The 22137-nt window shown below is 37.5% G+C and overlaps 2 protein-coding genes across 2 annotated transcripts in view; both read left to right on the top strand.

The window, feature by feature from the left end:
* The window catches only part of LOC139717209 (enoyl-CoA delta isomerase 2-like), a 36110-nt gene that overhangs the window by 2026 nt on the left and 11947 nt on the right, over positions 1-22137 (top strand). The window contains exons 2-4 of the mRNA XM_071628710.1: positions 19138-19294; positions 20095-20193; positions 21648-21842. Of these exons, the coding sequence (XP_071484811.1) occupies positions 19138-19294; positions 20095-20193; positions 21648-21842 (451 nt within the window). The remainder of the gene's footprint in view (positions 1-19137; positions 19295-20094; positions 20194-21647; positions 21843-22137) is intronic.
* On the top strand, positions 11938-16041 carry LOC139717208 (caveolin-1-like). Its single transcript, XM_071628709.1, has 4 exons — positions 11938-12042; positions 12481-12719; positions 13362-13454; positions 14446-16041. Exons 1-4 carry the CDS (start codon positions 12000-12002, stop codon positions 14785-14787), a joined length of 717 nt encoding a protein of 238 aa, XP_071484810.1. The 5' UTR covers positions 11938-11999; the 3' UTR covers positions 14788-16041.

Below are 22137 nucleotides of genomic sequence, written 5' to 3'. Positions count from 1 at the left end.
ATAATTCTGACCTTTAAGAGTGATTTGTTTGATGTGGAATCATACCTTGGTTCATCAATTACTAATACCCAAATGAAATGAAACGTTAGTCCATTTTCTTTGTGTTTTATGAAAACTTAAAGGTAAACACAGGGTGGTCCACAACTTTAAATTTTAGCATGTTGCAAGCTCAGAATCTGAAAAAATATTGCAGAAATTGAATATGCGCGGAGCGCACACGATGAGTACATAGTACGCAATATTTTGCTGCTTATCTCTCTTTGTGCTGCTTACATTCAATGTTCTCTCTCATGTTTTGCACACAAATATCTAAAGTACCTGGTAGTTTGATGTTTCTTATGTTATGCACATGTTTTGCACATTTTTGAATACTTTTACTTTGAGCTTGTTGCAAATTCTTGAGGATGTTGCATAGCATGTTGCTGGCTTTTTAGGATGTTGCACAAGAATTTTAGCATGTTGCAGCGACATGCTAAAACCCCTCGTGGACCACCCTGAAACATGTCAGTAACTGACGTTACGTAACTGACGTTACACATACTTTTGCTATGGGGTTTACAGAGAACTAATTTATTTAATAGGTTATTATACTGCTGCAGTATACCAGTAACAATCCCAGGTATTTACTTAGCAACAAATTAAGACAAAATCTAAAGACACAAATGGGGTGGGGCCCTTAGAGGGCAAGCTCCCCCCCCCCCCCATGCCATAACACAGTTGAGCAAAAATAATGTAAATGCACCAGAGGATATTTCTTGATATTGGTCTTAAGATTGAATGCTTATTCAACAGTTATGATTACACAGAGCCATTTAGATTCAGCAGTTCCAAGTTATATTGACATAACTAAGGGATTTTTTTTTTTTTGGTTTTTTTAATGAACAGGAAAGTTTCTATCTAGAGTGCCCCACCCATAATGCCCTGCACTACTACACAAAACGCAGATATTTTTTTGTGTGAAAAAAAAAAAAATCTTTCAGGTCATGGGAAAAAAACACATACAAATATAAAATTATTCATAAATATGACTGTGTGAAATCTAAAACATCTTCTTATTTTCTTTATTTTACTCCTCCTTCAAGGCACTGTTAGGGCCACGAATAAAAAATGATCTCCATCATCAATAATGATTTAAATGAAGAGTGTTACACTTTTAATATTCTTTTTCTGTGAAGAAGAAACATGCTTTTGGGGTCAAAAGGGCATTATTTGTTTATTCTTTGCTTGAAGTAATATAATTGTTTTTCTTTTCCTTTTCACTGGTATATCAGGGCTTGCAAATACATCCCAGATACCAAGAAATAGGACTTTGCAACAGAAGAATTTTAAGATCAATATAAACTAATCTTCCTGTTCATAATTATCATGTATTACAAAAATGTCCCTACACGAATGAAGTAAAGTAATCAACAAATATGAACAGTTTTTTTTATTTTACCCTAGAATCGCTTGTCACTTTGAGCAACATCAGTGCTAAACGTTGAGTAACATCAGTGTTAGTTTCAAACAGTAATGACAGTCAGTGGCGTATCTAGGGGGGGGCAAGGGGGGCACGTGCCCCGGGCGCCACTCCTTGGGGGCGCAAAAAAAAAGAAGAAAAAGAAAAAGAAGAAGAAAAAAGGGGGGAAAAAAGAAAAGAAGAAGAAGAAGAAGAAGAAGAAGAAGAAGAAGAAACAACTCACCGGAAGGGGGGGAGGAAGAATGGTGGGGGGGGGGGGGCAGAAAACCAAATCAAAAAAGATAAAAGCAAAACATAATGATGACTCGGACAAAATGACAATGTTTATTGTGTTCACACAAGAATTCCATGTTATGTAAGCTGAAATACAACAATTTTCGGCTCGCTCGCTGCGCTCGCTCTCTAAATTTTAGATAGAAGAAGGTGAGAACAAAATGTGATGATGGCGCGGACAAAATGACAATGTCTATTGTGTTCAAACATGTCATTTTATGTTTAGCAGGCAAAATGTTTCACGGAGCAGCGGCTGCAATTTCTTTCGTTCTGAAGCGATCGCCAATTGGATCAAAAGAAGGCGCCAACGGTTTCAAAAACACGGGGGGGGGGGGGGGGGGAGGCGCCAAAAAAATCAAACAAGATAAGAACAAAACGTAATGATGACGTGGAAATATACAAATTTCGGCTCAATCGCTCGTACTAATTTAGAGTATTTCTTCAAGTCCTCAGTTTGTTGGCAAAAATCGTTATCTATAAGGCCGTCACTATATCTTGATTAGAATTGTAAGATTTGATAAGCAAAAAATGACAAGAGTTCCATGTTTTGTAAGCTGAAATACAAAAATTTTCGGCTCGCTCGCTGCGCTCGCTCGCCAAAATTTATCAAAACAAAAAGGAGATAAGAACAAAACGTGATGATGACGCGGAAATATACAAATTTCGGCTCACTCGCTCGTACTAATTTGGAGTATTTTTTCAAGTCTTCAGTTTGTTGGTAAAAATCGTTATCTATAAGGCCGTCACTATATCTTGATTAGAATTGTAAGATTTGATAAGCAAAAACTGACAAGAGTTCCATGTTTTGTAAGCTGAAATACAAAAATTTTTGGCTCGCTGGCTGCGCTCGCTCGCCAAAATTTATCAAAACAAAATGGAGATAAGAACAAAACGTGATGATGACGCGGAAATATACAAATTTCGGCTCACTCGCTCGTACTAATTTAGAGTATTTTTTCAAGTCTTCAGTTTGTTGGTAAAAAACGTTATCTATAAGGCCGTCACTATATTTTGATTAGAATTGTAAGATTTGATAAGCAAAAACTGACAAGAGGTCCATGTTTTATAAGCTGAAATACAAAAATTTTCGGCTCGCTCGCTGCGCTCGCTCGCCAAAATTTATCAAAACAAAAAGGAGATAAGAACAAAACGTAATGATGACGCGGAGATGTACAAATTTCGGCTCATCGCGCGTACATGGGGGCATTTCATGAAGCAATTTGTCAGATATCTCGTCTGACAAACTGTTAAAAGCTACTGAAATCCTTGCTTCTGATTGGCTGAAAGCAAATTTTGTCCGACAAGTTGTCGGACAAAATGCTTCATGAAATGCCCCCCTAATTTAGAATATTTTTTAAAGTACTCAGTTTCTTGGTATAGATAAATCGTTATCTATAAGGCCGTCACTATCTTGATTAGTTATTGTAAGATTTGATAAGCAAAAAATGACAAGAATTCCATGTTTTGTCAGCTGAAATACAAAAATTTTCGGCTCGCTCGCTGCGCTCGCTCACCAAAATTTATCAAAATTCATTACATTTAAATCACCCTTAAGAGACCCGTTTTAAGGGCTTGAAAAGCATAACAAATCATGTGGACTTTGCTTAAAGTCCCTACCGGGATCGGGTTGGGGTTGAACACTAGTCTTTTTCAGAAATGGGGGGGGGGGGCGCAATTTGAGCGCTTGCCCCGGGCGCCGTTTTCCCTACATACGCCACTGATGACAGTACATGCCTTATGTCAGGCCTGCTTATCTATGTACCATTTCAAGGTGTGCCATATTAACTAAACCACACATTTAAGTGCAAGCGAAGAATATCTGTTCCTACATTTGCCTTGAGGTAGAAACTTCACTAGGCTACCAGAAAAAAAATGAAAAATGCTAGCAAAAGTAATCATTACCAAAGATTATAAAACTGTTGGTATACAGCTGTATACAAGCTTTTTAGTAGAAAAAGGTGGTTACCATGCAACCACATCATTGATTAGGCCTACAAACTTTAGTAGCTTTATCATCCCGTAGGACTGTGAATGTACTGTATGGTAATTTGAGTGCATATCTATTACATGTGGTAAACCTAAACTTCCAGATGATTTTACCTTAAAGGACAAGTTCACCTTCATAAACATAAGAATTGAGAGAATGCAACAATATTAGTAGAACACATCAGTGAAAGTTTGAGGAAAATTGAACAATCGATGCAAAAGTTATGAATTTTTAAAATTTTTGTGTTGGAACCGCTGGATGAGGAGACTACTACAGCTTGTGAGTCATATGTGTACAACAGTATAAAGAAAATGTAAAAGAAAATTCAACATATTTTCACTTTTTTCGCATAATAAAAGAGCACTTGACTTGCCTCTTTCTAAAGGCAGGGGGAATAATATTACCCATAACATTTGTCAGTAACCAGTCAAGGGAATGTGTACTTTTTTTCAAAAGATGGAATTGTGTGAAATTGTCTTTATATTTTCCTTATATTGTTGTACGCATGTGAAATCTAAGTTATTCATACACTGCAGTAGTCTTCTCATCCAGCGGTTACTGCACAAAAACTTCAAAAATTCATAACTTTTGAACGGATTGTCTGATTTTCCTCAAACTTTCAATGATGTGTTCTACTAATATTGCTACATTCTCTCAATCCTTATGTTTATGAAGGTGAACTTGTCCTTTAAACTTGTGCTGAACCGAAAATCAAAAGCTCAACCCCCCCCCCAAAAAAAAAGATAATTATGATAAATGAATGAATAAATATTTAAAATAGAATAAAATTAACGAAAAAAAAATGTATCCATGGACAAAACATGGTGAGACATCATTCCCTATCAAAGGGATTGCTGCTCTTTTTTGATAACCTTTGACTTCCCAGATGTATTGAAATGGCCTTAAGTCAAAAAATTTGCCTAAGTTATAATTACTGTCATGGTAACTGACGTTACATACTGGTACTGTATATGATGTTTCGGTAACTGACGTTACATATTTTGATGTGTTCATTTTGACTCTCCAGTATGCCAAGTATCCTTATTTCTGGTATTGAAAGGAAGGCATATGGGCATACATGTACATTATAAATCCTAAGTTACATCATACAACTCACTTTCTTTGATGAATAAAGTTAAAAATTCCTTGCTTTTGGTAACTGACGTTACATCCATCATTGTCAAACTTATTAAAAGTTTTTATAAAATTCTTTAACGCAACCAGCTTTTTCTTTCTATCATGTGGTAAAAAACTTGTCTGGTAACTGCATACATGTGAAAGATTGTTGTTATAGACTACTAGTAGAGTGGGTATACAGAGAGTAAGTTATGTGACAATACACTCTTTCTTACCATTGAGTTATAGGCTTATTTTGGCAGCCATTCATTGTGAAAATCAAAATGGCCGCTTTTATTGAAAAACATAATGATTCTTAAAACTTCACCTCAAGTACTGTCTGAAAATGTATGGTGTTTGAAACAAATATCATTTTCAATTTTCGGCATCTGTGTCCTACATACCGTGGAATTGCCCATTTGATGAAAATTGGTTTTCAAATGGCTGGGATATTCAAAAAAGTGATAATAATAAAAGGCGACAGGCCACGCCTTTTATTAGGATCTCTTTGTTTCACCTTGTTTTTGGATATCTCAACCATTTCAAAACGGATTTTCATCAAGTAAACTTTTGATACCCCTTAGAATTGCATGCTCTTTGACAACCACATAGAGTGGTTTCTGAATATCGCGCAAAACGTTAAAAGCTATATCCTCACCTCAACCAGAACTGTACACACCCTTTAAAAGGGGCTACACAATGCAGATGATGTTGACTAGATCTATTGCTTGGTTGATGATACCCTGGTCATCACTAGTGACTTATTACTATATGGCTAAAAGAATGTCTAAATATATGCCATAACCATATTTCATAATGATTTTCTACTCTATTTTTTCTTCCGATTCTTTGTTAGTTGGATATGCCCCTTCCCCCCAAAAGCAAACAAACAAATAAACAAACAAACAAACAAACATCTAAACCAAGATTCTGTCCATAACATCAGTCAGTCACTGCTAAATTAGGTACATCTATAAAGTATAGGCCTACTGATATGATTTTCAAAAGACATTGGAATGTACCTTCTCCTTCACTGAACATAGCTTACATGTTTCCCTGCAATGTTAAAGTTTTGGTAATTAGGCAAATTATTGTAGTCTGGGGAAAGGTTCATTCCAATGTGTTTTGTTAATCATTATTCATAGTAATGTTTTTAGTACTTTGGAAATGATTTGCGGATAATATCATTGATAGAATCTTTGTTTTGAAGTTGGAGGAGACCTAAAGCCATAGGTCCCATGGTTGCTAGTCCACTTCCTGGACTGTATTCGTATGCAGTCTACCCGCATACGTACGGACGTACGTTCATGGTGTCTGTATGTACACTGTATTACACAATTCACCCCTCCCATTTTTTCGGGAGTATCAATTGGTGGAGTGTCGCAATCAGCGTTTGGGCGCATTGTGTGTGGGTGCATGCATTGTGTATGCGTGTGTTAGTGGGGAATGCGGACGATTAAAATCGTCCAGTATCTGGACTACATGGTTGCCTGCTTACCAGCATGCTTGCTTCCTTAGAAGCAAATAAACAAATTTTAACACAAATTGAAATTGGCAAAAAAAAAAATATGGATGCACCCATTTTCTGGCATTTAAAGGATTGTAAGTTATCTCCAGTGACCTATTCTTCCAGGGGAGGGAGATGCACAAGGTATCACCGCAGTGACATCTGCATACAGTGTAGCTCAATTAACCAGTTTACTATTTACTTAATATAATGCAGTAAAAGTTTTGGGTATTTTGTTCCCTAAGGCCGTCTTAAGCAATTTCACTCTATGTATTCCTTTTGCTTTCCTTATTTCTTACTAAGCATGGCATCATCATGATGGCTGATGGCATTTGCATTGAATAGTCTCAATAGACCAGTTTATTAAATGATAATACATTAGAGGTCGTGGCTATTTTGTTCCCTTAGTACCTATCAAGCCATTTTATTAACTTGTTCCTGGTGAGTAGGCCTGCAGTTCAATAGTTGCAATCCAGTTTTCATGCATTTAGTTCATGCTGAGCAAGGTATCACCACATGACATAATCATATGGATTACACTTAGTCTCAATAGTCCATTTTAGGCCCAGCAGCTAATTTTGGTTCTCCAAGTCAAATTACCAGAATCTGTTGATATGAGTGTGTGCATTATATTCATTACCAACATTCAATGCATGAAGGGAGGGAGTATGAAAGAGCTCCATCTACAGTTTGATAATGGTACAGGTCTCTTTAGCTCGCTCAGGGAAAGACATGAAGATCGGAATGGAGATAATGTCAACTTCTACACTCAGACTCAAGAGTGAGACTTATAACTGAACAAGCTTGCTTTTATGTAGGCCCAATAATTTTCCTCGGACTTTGAACATAATCCAACACTACTGCAAACAGACCTTTGTGTTTTATATTGAGACAGACTGTTGTACATTCAGGTGAAGTTTCACCTGAATTATATTTTGTAAGTTTGGTATTGTATATATTTTTTCCAAGCCATCTTCATGAGAAATATGAAAATGAATTGAACTTGAAATGAGACAAAAAAGAAAACAGAAAAAAGATGACTCCAATTGACTGATGTTGATTGTAAAGGTCAATACTGGACATGGGTTGATGTGCCAGTATGCATTTGTTTCAGTTCTAGCCATTGTAGTCTATGGCTTACAAGTCAGGAGTTTTGATGTACCTGCAAAGTGAAACAGGATGTGAATGAGTGAGAATGCTATTTATCATAATAATGCAAAAGTAAGTCACCACTGTATGCGATCTTGGATTTGATGCAAATCTGAAGGCAAGGTGATTTATGCTAACTGGTTTCCAGGCATCATATGCTAAGTCATTCTTAGCTTGCATAAATTTGCAGGTGAGTTAAAAAAAAAAAGATCAGTGTTGGATTACTTGCATTGTGAGATACTATCACAATGGATGTACTGTGCTGATAACAGGGTAGATGCTCACAAGAGGACATTCAAGAGTTTTGTGATAGATGCTTCAGAGGCAGGCATATCATTCCAAAGATCTCTGATGTCATTTATACAAGTGATACAACCAGAGATGCGAAGCTTCTCAACTGGCTGGGAGTGAGAAACTGCGATTTAGCGAAGCAGCCAAAGGGAGCGAAGTGGAGGGGATTCCTCCCCCTACCCCTCCCCCTCCCATCCCTTCCCCTCCTATCCCCTCTTCATCCCTCCCCTTGGCCTTCCCCATTTTTAGGATCCATTTTCGTCAAGCCCACCAGAGGTGAGGGGAGACTAAGGGATTGCCTGCGGCGTCTGTCCGTCCCTAGCGCTACAAAAACTTAAATTACTTTGTACTGAGTGCTTCAATGTCAGTCAAACTTGGATTGAAGGTGATTATGCAAAGTTACACTTGTTACCAAACAGGAGGGTCACCTTGAGCTCAAAGGTCATAGGCAGGGGTCAACGAACTTGAAGGGTCCAATGTTAAGTTTTTACGGCGCGTTTCGATTATGGCTCATAACTTTTGATTTGTATGTCCATTTGTAACCAAACTTGGATGGTAGGTGTCCCTTGGAGAGTTGAAGGTCACCACAAGGTCAAAGGTCACAAGCAGAGGTCAATGAACTTTAAGGCTCTAATGTGAAGTTTTTATGGCGTGTTTCGATTATGGCTCATAACTTTTGATTGGAATGTCCGTTTGTAACCAGACGTAAATGGTAGGTGTCCCTTGGGGAGTTTAAGGTCACCACTAGGTCAAAGGTCACAAACAGGGGTCAGTGAACTTAATCTTAGGGGCCAATGTTAAGTTTTTACGGCATGTTTCAATTATGGCTTATAACTTTTGCTCGGTAGGACTGTTTGCGACCGAACTTTGGTGGTAGATGTCTCTTGGGGAGTTGAAGATCACCACAAGGTCAAAGGTCACAGACAGGGTTCAACAAACTTACAGGGGGCCAATGTTAAGTTTGACTGTGTTCATACCTAATAGTTTTTTTTTTTCTCTCTCTCTCTCTCTTTCCGAGCATGTTCTTTTTAACAATCAAATTGTATGTACACCATTTTTTGTCAACCATATGGCATTTTCACAATTATTGAAATATGCTGTTCCATGTTCTTTTTTGGGGCCATTTTCTTTGCAAATAATTCTTGTTTTACAAAGCTCTTGTTCGAACACTTTGTTGTGATTCGGTTCCACATTTATATAACAATCAAAGTTAGATATTTATGCCTCCGCCACGAAGTGGTGCCGGAGGCATTATGTTTTCGGGTTGTCCGTCCGTCCGTCCGTCCGTCCGTCCGTAATGAATTTTGTGGACAAGGTAACTATCAAAACCTGTTGAGGTATCCTCATGAAACTTGGCATGTATGTGTATTAGGGGGTGAAGTTGTGCCTATCAACTTTTGGGTGCACATGCTCAAAGTCAAAGGTCAAAAGGTCAAGGTCAAATACATAAAATTTCACTATTTCCACCATATCTATGCAATGCCTGAAGATATTTTCTTGAAACTTAGTGTATGCATGTATTACCCAATTAGGATTCTCTGGTGAAAGTTTGGGTCATGATGTCAAAGGTCAAAGGTCAAAAGGTCAAGTAAAAATGTTAAAACTTCTTTTTTTTTCTCCGTACCTTGGAATATTGTTAAAGGTATCTTCATGGAACATAGTATATACATGTACTGACTGGCAGTGATTATCTAGAGAATGTAGGGTTCATGGGGTCAAAGGTCAGGCGTCAAAGGTCAAGTGCAACACTTCAAAATTTTACTATTTCCCTCATGTTTATGCAATGCCAGCAGGATTAATTTTTTTTACACTTGGTGTATGCATGTGTAACCTAATAGAAATTCTCTGAATTTTTTTCTTTTTCTCTTTTTTTGCCTCAAAGGTCAAAAAGTCAAAGATCAAGTGAAAGTGCTGAACTTACTTTTCCCTCAATATCTCAGAAGTGTCTCAAGTTGTCTTGAAACTTACTACATATTCATGCATGTTCTACCTGAAAGTGATTATCTTAGGGTCAAAGGCCAGATGAAAATGGTAACAATTTACTATTCAATACAGAAATTGCACCTTTTCTCCATACCGGTACCTTGAAAATTAATTACTCAATGCATAAATGTATGAATGGGTCAAAGTCAAGTTAAAGTCCTTAAATCCCCAAATACATGCTCTCCTATTCATCCAATTAAACCTAGGTCAAGGAAGGTGAACATTCAACACATTTTTGACAAACTTGTCATTTCAATATTTTGCCAACTTTGTGAAAATGTAATCACACATTGTCCACATGTACTATCTAGACCTATTAGGAGAATCATGCGTTATGGCGGAGGCATACCAGTCGCCATAGCGACATTTCTAGTTACAAATGTGTTGTGGTGCATTTGTGGGTGAGACACATTTTGGCACTTGCCTTGTTGGATTAGATATTGTACAATTTGATGGACACTTTCATATTTTTGATACAATTCTACTCGCATAATGCTCATAGCTGAGAATAGCTGTAAGATACAGCCATGTAGGTATCCTACAGCCAATGAAGAAAACGAAAAAATTTTTTACAGTACTCAGTTCAGCATAAGTGCGAGCTTCTCATCCACTATTTATCATTGATCTACCTACCATGTCTCTTTCCTAGTCTTCTTTATGGAAAGCATGAGAAAATGAATGCTGGGTGGGTGAGTGTGAGACGGGATGCTGGGGAGTGGCACTGACTCACATATAGGCATGAAACTTGTTAGGTCTGTACAGCAAAGGATGTACTGGGTAATCAGCTGTTAGTCGGACAGTACTTATCTGTAGCCTCTCGTCATTATCAAACTTGTCTGTGATCCATTCAACCTCTGCCATCTTGATGGTGAATTATTTCTTCACACTCTTCCCCTCTAAATTGTGTAAAATGGTCAGACTAATACCAACAGAAAGGAATATTTGATAAATTAGAGACCTGAAAAGAACTAAAATCAGTTGTACTACAGTTACCTAATATCCTTGCAATAAACTTAATTGTTGCATGAACTGTGTCTGGATAAATTATGTATGTAAGTCACTGTGTGTGGATGGGGCATTGAACCTTTAGAATTAAACCATAGAAGTGGAGTGTTGCAGCAATTTAGCATTTCATTTGACAGCTAAATTTAGGTGCATGCAATATTTTTCAAGAAATTTGCTTTGTATTCCATTTTGTTTTTGATTAGATTTGTTTGGCCTCTGTGGAAATGAAGATTAATGAGAAAGTTACTATGGAACTGACAGATGAAAGTCACCTCTAAATGGGTAGGCAACAGGGATAAAGTGCTTTTTTAAAAGGGCACAACCACTGCTACTTGTGGACTCGAACCAAGGGTATTATCTATTGAGCCAACTAGAATACTATGAAAATATTCTGTTTAAGCTATCTAGGAATTATTTGAGTTTTTAAATTTGTGTGAATAGTTTTACATTTATTTGTATGCAAACAAAAACAGAAACAATTTATTGGCTTATTTAGTGATGGAAATTTCTTTAATGGGTAACAAACTTCTATCTAATCGATGACCTGTCTGACTTTCCTTCATGTGGATTTATTCTTTAATTGATAGCATGCTCACAAAGAAACTAAGCAGCAAGTTTTTGAACATTGTGAAGCTTCTGATGGAGTCCTTTAATTTGCTTCCAAGAACACACATTTGGACATTCTACTAGTAAGAGCAAACATATGTCCAAGGTTGACCGGGAAATTCAGACCAAAGCTGATAACAACATCTTAGTTTACGTCTCAGTTCCTGTATCCGGACTTCTTGGGTACCCGCTGGATGGAGTGGCGCACAGTCTTCAGGGCATTACAACAAACTCCCAAAATAGCTGAGATATTACCGTCAGAAAATGACGTCATAGGCTAGTCTACTATAGAACAAATTGTGCTATAAGTTCTAGGTGATAGGGAATAGTTTATCGTATGTCGTGTGTTTGAAGATAGTGGAATTGTGTTTCAGCTCACATGTAACACTTTAGCTGATGAAACTCTAGGGTTGAAATAAAGTCTTAATTTTGACTTAATTTGAGCAAGATATCAAGCAAAATGACAAAAGCAAAGCTCAACTACCCCTGTGGAAAGATTACAGTGGAACAGTCCGAAGCCATAAAATTTGATCATGTGATCAAAAAGCACTTGATAAGAAGTTCAAATTCCAAGTTAATTGCGCTATATCAGTGGAGATTAGAGCACAGACTCGGCCACAGCAATGACTACTACATCTCAGCAGCAGGCGCTTTCTGCATCTGAAGGTAAGCTGATGTACATGTGAATTTTATGTATGATTTTTGTTTTTGCAATAAACCAGAAGAAGAATAGATTTTTCTTTTTCATTTAGGAATGATTACTTTGAAAATGCTATATTGTCCATATGCTATTAAAGGCAAATGTAGTACGCTTGGTCTCTCTGACCCAATATTTCATATCAATCGATCTTGTGATATAAGTATTTTCGGATTAGACACAGAAGAGTTTAAGACTGTTTATAAATGATATAATTGTTCTCAGAATATTTCATTTGCGAGATAAATAGATTTTTTAGTCAGGCATAAGCAATTGAACTGGAGTTAAGTATATTCTGTTTAGATTATTACCAGTGGTGAAATAGATTTTAAACGATAGATGATTATTCGTTTTGAGTCAAATATGATTTATATCTTCCTCTTTATCTTGATCTCTTTACACTCAAGAAAAGCACCAATTAAGCCTCAACATGTCCCCCCAGCCCGGTCAAGAGCAGACTCATGCTGCCTCTCCGGCCGCTACCTTTCTGGTGGCCCAGAGCGGAGGCTACTACCCCCTGTACAATCAGCCCAGTGAGCCGCCCGTGCCCGCCAAGCGGCCCTGCTGCAATGGGGCCTTTGAGCCTGCCAAGCAGACGGCCAAGTACGACGACACGGATCTGTGCTCCCTGAGGCCCAATGTGAATGTAAGGAATGGAACAAGCAATTACCTAACCTCAACTAATAGGTTTATAGAGATTACAGCCAACCAAGCCAACCTAATGATGAAAAAACTTGTATCTAAAAGTTGCTTGTTAGTACAAATCTCATTTCTCATTTGCTCAGAAACTAGCTGAAACTCCTCTTGTTTGTATCAAATCACAATATTTTTATTTCAGGAAAGAAAAAAAAAAGCTGCAAATGAGAATTCACAAATAAACCATACCATAGCAAAACAACAACTTAAATTCTTTGTGTACCATTCTGTAAAATCTACTTGCCTTGAAATGATACACATTGCTGGTATTGATAAATCAGTTGTTTTGACATGTCTGCTCACAGGCTGTCATAGTCTTATGATTTGAAGTGTCTACAACTGATGTACATGAACAAATTTCTGATGATGTAAACAGTGTGCAGAACACTGCATGACATGCAATCACTCATATATCCATTGACCACACTTTCCCTTTAAAGTTCAGTCTAAACATTTATTTCTGTATCTGTATGAAACAAATACTATTTTTTTTTTTGAAATAGAATCATTACCTGACTTACATTGTGGTGAGTATTCTCTGAAGGAAGACATCAAGAGTGATGCTTTGTTTCATATCTGCTTTTGTTTTCAGGTTGACTTTTCTGAAACTTTCCAAGAGTCTCCAGGATCTGAGAGTATTGACATTGTTTGGAGGTTCAACAAGACAATCTACTCAGTCACATCGGTAAGTCCCATTTCTTTTTATACGCTTTTTGCCTTGAGATTATATACTTAATTGAAAGCAGAAATTTTGTTCCCTAAATTTTGTAGTTCAAATAATCAGAATTGACAAGTGATTACTATTATTATTATTAATGGTATCTTTATTAAACAAATCATTGATCGCAGCCAGAGGCTGAATTACAAATGATTTTACAAAAATGAAAAATATACATATACTGTATTACTAAAATAAAATAAAAAATTACAGATAATTTGATACAAGTTCAATTTTATTTCATTGAAACAGATGAATACATGTAAATCAGTCATAAGGAAAAAACAAACAATCATTTGATTACCACATATTTTCATGGAAGGTTTGTGGTAGAAGTCACCAAATATGTTGATATGTTAACCACACCCTATATATTCAAGCATTACCATGGTAGCTGATCATAGGCGTATAACCATGGTAACTGATCATAGAAATTGTGTTGCAATGATGATGATGAGGATAATATGTTGCATTTGCATAGTACTTTATTATATTTTCATCATCTTAACAACTGTCACATTGTTTATTTATGAAGCAGTCAAAATGCCTTGAATGAAGTTGTTAGACACTGCCTGTCAAGAACACTTCGTATGCTGAGTGGGAAAGTACCTATTCCCCAAATTGTTCTCGCAGTGACACAGATTAAGATGGTTTCATTATGATTTTATGTGATTCTTAAGACAAGCATGATAAAGAGTCCTTTCACAACCTGAATTCATACAAGCATAAAGGCATACAAATCAATCATTTCATGTGATATGCACCTTTGAATATGCCCTTGTCCATGTGCCTTTTGTAGCCAGTATGCCTTTACCGTTTCCAAGTCTCCAAGTCACCTTCAATGTGCCTAGTCCTGTTCCACAGCTTCCCATGGCCGTTATGTGTTGTTGCCAGGTAGATGATGAATTCCCATTAATTCTGTCCACCTCCCATCCTCCTCTCTCCCTCATTCCCACAGAGGGCCTTCTACACATTCCTGGTGGGTCTCCTGGGCCCCACCCTGGCTGTTGCATGGGGCCTGGTGTTTGCTACCCTCAACTTCACCATGGTGTGGCTTGTCAATCCGTTCCTCAAGGTGATCTTCCAGGTCACTAGGCTTGTGGAGATCCTGTCCCGCATCTTGGTCCGCTCCACCCTGGATCCCCTCTTCCAGTCCTTCGGCCAAGTCTTCACCGCCCTCAGGGGCAACTTCTCCCTCAATCTGGCTGGCCTGGAGGCTCTGAACACCCCGAAGGGGACCAGCAGCAACTCCATCTCTTCCCGTGTGCCCCCGTACTCCAGCAGCGACTCCAATGTCTAAGGGAACTGGCACTTCTACCCCTCATTCTCTGATAATATATCATGATTAACATGATTATTCAATTCTCTGCTGATCTTGCAAATATCCCCATTATTGATGACATATATGAAACAGACTGATACTCTTAAACCATGAGAAAAATGATCAACAGAAAAAAAAAAAATGGGGGATGATCAGAAATGTATACCTCAATGAACTGCAGCTGACTATCTCTTCCTTTCCTTCTTTCCTTTCTCTCCCAAACCTTTCCCCATCTTTCAGCATGCTTGATGCTGGTTATTATCAGGAGTAAAACAGTGACCAATATATGATTGTGTATTTTCATTGAAAAAAGAAAAGATGTCACCTACAGTAAAAATTGATGTAACTTAGTCATGAAAAAATGGATTGTAGTCTGACATTCTAATGCTGATTTTGAAGACATCAGTCGTTCTTTTTGGATAGCCAATGATTTTCATTGAAAAGAAGGAGACAAATACAACATCTAAATACATGTAAAACACTTTTCAGGCTTATTTTTCAAATGAAAATCTTTGATATTTTGCCTGTGAATGTTGATTTGTTAGGGGTTTATTGAAATGTCTCATAGGTAGCATGCTTATACTATTCTGAGTATTATCTGGAGGAACATGTGATTTGTTTGATTTGAGATATGATCAACTTAAACCAGGCAAAGTTATTATGAGTACACGTATAGTGCTAGGAAGGAGTGTAATTATGCTTGTTTATTTTGCTGATGAACACTTATCATTATAAAGTTTAGAATGTAAGATTGTTTTGTCAAGCTCAGAATATGTCCACATTATCAAAGTGATATACCTTTTGAGAGATAATTGTCTTGGCAGATTCCAGTAATTTGTAGGATTGTGACAGGGATCTTGTTTCTTATTGATAAGTGTTTGTCATTTTACAAAATTAAATGTTTCATTTATGAAGCTGGTTAGAATATATTGAAAAGAGCTCTGTAGTGTGTATTCTTTCAGGTGTTCATCTGTGCACTTTGTCCTTGTGTTTTATTTATCATCAAATATGTACATATGTAGGTTTGATGCTATAGAAGAGCATGTCGTTAAAGTATTTTTTGTTATTGTGTTGTTTTATTGGCTTCAAATAAAAAGTGTGCCATGTTTATGATTTAAGCTTGCTGACGAAATGTAACAATTTTATGTGTTTGCGTACAAGGTTGTATGAAAGATAAGAATTCAAACAATCTACAAACATCATGACCATCACCAATTCTACACAGCACAGAGTCATCGGGTAAAAGCTGAGCTAGATTATGACTTTGCTGAATGAAGCAAAGCCATAACCAACTTCCATCTGAGAAGCAAAGAAGAAGAAGAATTCATTGTGAATGTTGTAGCATGCAGGTTTTGTAGCAGCTGAAATAAACAGTAAAGACATGTGGCACTGGAAGGAAATTTCCACTCTCAAGTCCTGTGTTACTTCACCTCATAAAAGACCTTTGCAAGTTCACTGCAGTGCATATTTGCATGAACTGATAACAAAGTGATAAGAAGTGACATAAACTTTAGAAATAGAATTCTAGAGCTTGATAAGACATAGAAACACCAAGTGGTATCAGGTGATCTAAGAAACTCAGATGAACTGTGATTAGCATGTGTGTGTTGACAATGTTATCCATGCACACAGAGCACAAACATATCTCTAATGATCCACTTACGTCAAATAGCTAATGATTGTATGCCGGAAGGCGTCAGCTCCAAAATGGAGGGCAAAGGTAAGAGATATTTATAAGAGCACAGAAGAAGGAAAGATTCATATTTTGGGGTGTATAATACATTGTCACAGTTGCCTGTTGGTGTGATTATACAAACAGAAAGGTGGATAGCAAGAAGAGAGAGACAAGAAAGAGGAAAGAGAACACTGATTAGGAAGGAGAGAGACAAGGGAAAGAGGAGGAAGAGAAGGAGGGAAGAGAGATACAGAGGAAGGAAGGGGATGAGGGAAGAAGAAGATGAATGTGAAAAATAAAGATAAATGTTCAGATAAGGCTAGGAGGAATTTAGGAAACTGACACTGAGGAGTATAAAAAGTTTTATCTCTTTACAACAGTTTTTGGTACATAACATTTGTTATTGTAGTGACTTAAACGTTTATGCCTAGTGTGTCCTTTTTCAATAATTGTTTGTACATTACTGGATATTATTTCTTTTTAGTACAAGTGGTGTGTCTGAGTAAAGGCGATGTAGCTGGGTTTTGTATCAATATGTGTGTTTGGCTGGATGCTGAGGTTAAATGAATTGTGTTTGTGTGTGTGTATGTTTTTGTGTGTATGTATGATATATGTGTATTGAAATATTTTGAAGTACATGTTACAAGGGTGGGTGCTTCAATTGTGTGTACGGAAAGAAACAAGCCTTCTGTGAACTAATGCTTTCAGTGTATGGTCTATCTATAAGATATCCAGAAGAGATAAGGGGGGGGGGGGGGGCCTTCATTTTAACTCTGGCACCCATCAAAGTTCATTTACACCATAAACTATAGGTTCAAAATGCTGAACGCTTTTCTGTATACTCATACTCAGCAGAGCTTTGTCCAGATCATAAGCACGTCCTATGTGCTGCTAGATTTTGTACAGCCATAAACAAGATTGAGGTAAGGCCTTTCTTGTGTGCTCTGTCACAAACCTTTTGAAGCTTCTTGGGATAGAGTATTTGATCAATTTGGTAGGTAATAAAAATGGCGGCTAAATTACTTGCTGAGCCGTCGCAGTTTTAATGGAATACCCGACATGATCTTTGGACCAGGGGGAGGTTTGTGTGAAGCATTTGACTTGCCCAGTCGTGCAATATTTTATGACGTTTTATGCCAAATGGCATCTGATTACAGGTAGATAAATGGGTAGCATGTGATACATTTATCGTGCAGGTAATGGTTACAATACACAGTCTGGGAATACTAATTGTGTGCTTGTTTGTGTGTGTGTGTGTGTGTGTGTGTGTGTGCTGGAGTATGCTGTATTTCCTATTCTTTTTATGTGTGTGTGACGGAGGAGAGAGAGAGAGAAGAGTTGTGCTGCAACTTGTTCTTATTCTTCAGATTTATTCGTATCCATTAATTGTATAGATTTCATGTCCAAATGCATACTGATTAGATACACTGTTGATGGTAAAAATCTTGCCTGACCTGTGAATTCAATCTAACATGGGGTGCAGATCAGTCAAGTTTCCTTTAAGAATGGGATTTGAATCAGTGGAAGTGTACTGTCTTCTGATATGGGTGAAAGGTAATCTCAGATCCATTGTTCCAAAATATTGTGTTTCATTTCAACTGTACTTTCAATGACAATTATTCTGTACAGCGCTTCAGCTCTAGCTTTGGACTATGAAAACTTGTGTATTTTACCCAATATAATTTTTTGTTTTTCATTAATGCAGTATGATTTTTGCCTTTTTAGGATAATTACCTTGTTGTTAGGCAGTAATCTCAGATTTTGAAATACTAGCAGATCTCTTTTATAATGTCCTGGGACTGAAAACATTTTCAGTGTAGCATCTCCCACCTACCAGTGTGAGCATTCTGTTATATTCTCCCCCTCCCCACCCTCCTTCACCCGGTAATTACCTCTGCCAAGAAGGTTGTGTTTTTGCTGGCATTGGTTTGTTTATCTGTCTGTTTGCAAAATAACTCAAAAGGTTGTGAATGTTTTTTGATGAAATTTACAGGAAAAGTTGATAATGACAAGAGGAAAAGATGATAAAATGTTACTAGGCCATAGTGATCTGCATCATCATGTGGATGCTAAAATATTTTTGAAGGACAGATTCCTTTTGGGGAAAAAGGGCTGGTGAACAGGAATTCAAGCTGCACATATTTTGAGTGCATGCATGAGGCACAGCAGAAGGTGAGGTAAAGCAACTAGAAAGGATCCTTTATCATTGCAAAATAGAGCCATTTTCAGAATATGTGTATATATAGGTGGAAATTAGTTGCTTGGTGGAGGTTTGTGTTCTCTAATTGCTTTTCTAGTTCTTTAAAAAAATTGAATGCTGTAAAACGAGGAATGTTCACGTGCATTTTAATTTCGTGAGAGCCAAGATTCGCGAAATTGAAATACACCTGAAAGTTTTTGTCTGCAATATATGCAATGAATACTAGCAGCAATTTGTGAAAATTTCATGCCGCAATTATATTATGTTTTACAGTATTGAAAGAAGATGTCTAACTGGAGGAGTAGATACTAAGTATCCTAGCACCAACTTGCAAACATGTAGTGACCATTTTATCATTCCATGTAGCACTGGGATTCATGCTTTGACATACAACCTGAAAAAGGTCATTACATTCATTACCCAATTTTCCTTTGTTTTTATTCTTTACTGACAGAAGCCAGACCCTTGTGTCACGACGACTTATCCACCGTCCAACCGCCCTCTTTGCTGCAACAGACTCAGAATTCAGTGCGGCCAAAGACAGACTTGGCACACTGAAAGAGGATCCTGGCAACGACGTCAAACTTCAGATTTATGCTCTTTTTAAGCAGGTAAGCAGTTTTCTTTGAGTAGGATGAATGCAAGACATATTGTGATCAATAGCTGAAGTTGTTAGGTTAGGGTTATCTCTTGACAGTTCCCTGTGTTATATATGATACTGTGTGTCTACTTTAGGTTTATTTCTTTCTGCTTGAAATAGATGTTAACTCTTCTGAGGTATAAAATCTTTTAGGAAAGCTGTAATAGGTTTATTTCTTTCCAAAATAGTACTTCATTCTTCTAATGCATTCAAAAAGAAAAAGAAAAGGGCTATCTTTCTGTTGCAATACCATATCATTCGAGATTTTAAGCTCAACTGAGCCAAAGGCTGAAGTGAGTTACTGCGATGAATCCTTGTCTGGTGTCCATTATGTGTTGTCTGTCATCCTTCGTGCGTAAACTTTTTACATTTTCAGCTTTTTTTGGTGAAAACCCAATGATGGATTTCCACCAAACTTGGCAGGTAGCATCCCTTGGGTGATAAGGTCTCAATCAAAAGGGCACCATGCCCCCCGGGGGGAGGGGGGGGGGAAGGGGGGGCATGAATCTTTACAAATATCCTTCTCTGGAACCAGTAGTGTAAGTTAAGTTCGGGCTATGTGTAAGTAGATTGGTTACTTTAATTTCGAGTTTAGGCCTATACATGTAGAACTGTTTTCACATTGCAGATAAACTGCTCTATCTCATTACTGCTTTAGCAAGAGTTAGGCTTTGACTCATGTAGAGTCTGAAAATTAGCATACATACAATGATCTTCTTTTATGTATCAGTTACACCAATGTTAGTGTTTGTTTAACCTTTTTATTCACAGGCAACCGTAGGCAAGTGCAATACCCCCAAACCAGGTGCATTTGACTTTGTCGGCAAAGCTAAGTGGACTGCTTGGACTGGTCTTGGTGATATGACCCAGGTTTGTGCTGAATTTAAAAGCAACCAAAACCCAAAGAGAAATGTGGATTGAGTGGAAGCAGCAACAGTAGTAGAACAATATCAGTGAAAGTTTGAGGAAAATCGGACTATTGATGCAAAAGTTATGAATTTTTAAAGTTTTGGTGTTAGAACGGCGGGATGAGGAGACTACTAGAGGTTATGACGTATTTTAAGCAGGCAAATTTTAAGCAGGCGAGTTGACGTACCGACAGCTGACCAAGGACCTCCATTACAATTTACCTTCTTGTGTGGAATAAAAAAAAAAATAAGAAAAGGAAAGGAAACTTATAGAGCTGTGTTTGGTGTAAATATTCTAAAGAGAATGGAAAACGCCACTAAATACAGAACAACAACTACAACAACAGTACGTGTGGACAATAATATAAAGAAAATATAAAGGGAATTCCACAAAAGTTCATTTTTCATGAAAATTACACATTCCATCAACTTGATACTGACATATGTTAAAGGTAGCAGATATTCCCCCCTGCTTTCTGGAAGCGGTTAGTCAAGTGCTTTTTCATTATGCTAGAAAAACAAACTTTTTTTGAAATTTTCTTCATATTTTCTTTATATTGTTGTCCACACATATGTCATAATCTCAAGCAGTCTCCTCATCCAGCGGTTCCAACACCAAAATTTTAAAAATTCATAACTTTTGCATCGATAGTCCGATTTTCCTCAAACTTTCACTGATGTGTTCTACTAATGTTGCTGCTTTCACTCAATCCACATTGCTCTTTGGGTTTGGGTTCCCTTTAAGTCTGTCAGCTTTCCTGTCAGCAATTGACAAAGCAAAACAGATTCTTATATCAAAATGAAAGTGACGCAATTACTGACTTACAGTTTTACCATTCCTCACTCATCTTGTGAAAATGTATCAAGCGATGCAGTAAAGGTTGCTCATCAAGGAGGAAAGAATAAACCAGTCAAAATATTTACAGTGAATGCAGACAAAAATGAAGTTCCTGTTCTGTTGCACTGACTGAATATATGTATAACAAAGATTTTAACTCATACCGGTGCATTGTGATCATGACAAGAAAAATTGTTGTCTCGTATGATTTTCACCGTGACATAGATAGCAGGGTGATGAATACAGTGTGTTATTCTGAAACCTCATGATATGTTAATTACAGTTAGCTTTTGGCATTTTTTTGAGGAGTAGCATGGAGATCCTCAGGTAAATTCTTGGTGCAGCTCCGATGTATACGGAAATGAAAACAAGATTATATGTATACGCGAAGGGGAAAAAAAAAGAAATCCTCAATATGTGACAATTACTGCAAACTTTTCAACTGTTTGAAAACTGTTCAAATTATTTAGTTTTTGTCTCTCAATAGTGGTTACATGTGAAATGGACAGTTGCATAGCTTTCTCTCTAATATCCATTTGCATTCTGTTGCATCATATGTTACCATTTACTTGAAACAGGAGCAAGCCAAAGATAAGTACGTTGACCTTGTGAACAACTTAGTGGCTGCAGAGGGAGGAACGGACACTGGAGGAATGACTGCGTCGACAGATTCGGGAACGCAGGCCTACACTGGTCTGCTCTACACCGTGGTGGATGGGGTGGCAACCATCACCCTCAACAGACCCAAGAAGAAGAATGCCATCACAGTTGCAGTAAGTCTTGAAGAGCAACTCAGGGCAATTACTCCACCAGGACAATTACCTCCCGGCTAAATACTGGTTAGAGTGAAGACTAGGGTTAGGTTTAGGTTTAGGTTTAGAGTTAGAGTTTGGGTTAGGGTCAGGGTCAGGGGGAAGGGTCCAGGGTAATTGTCCAGGGGGTAATTGCCCTAGAACCCTGCAGGAGACATCCTGAAAATGTCACTAGGGAGCTTTAGATTTTCGCAAAGCGTATGTTCCGAGGAAAAAAACCTGTTCTGAACATGCGCAGGATTGTTTATCAAAATCA

The sequence above is a fragment of the Diadema antillarum genome, unplaced genomic scaffold (assembly GCF_040938485.1).
Source record: "Diadema antillarum isolate AM-2024a unplaced genomic scaffold, OU_Dant_1.0 scf00000072, whole genome shotgun sequence".
Classification (NCBI taxonomy): Eukaryota; Metazoa; Echinodermata; class Echinoidea; order Diadematoida; family Diadematidae; genus Diadema; species Diadema antillarum.
This window is presented reverse-complemented; position numbering and strand designations above follow the sequence as displayed.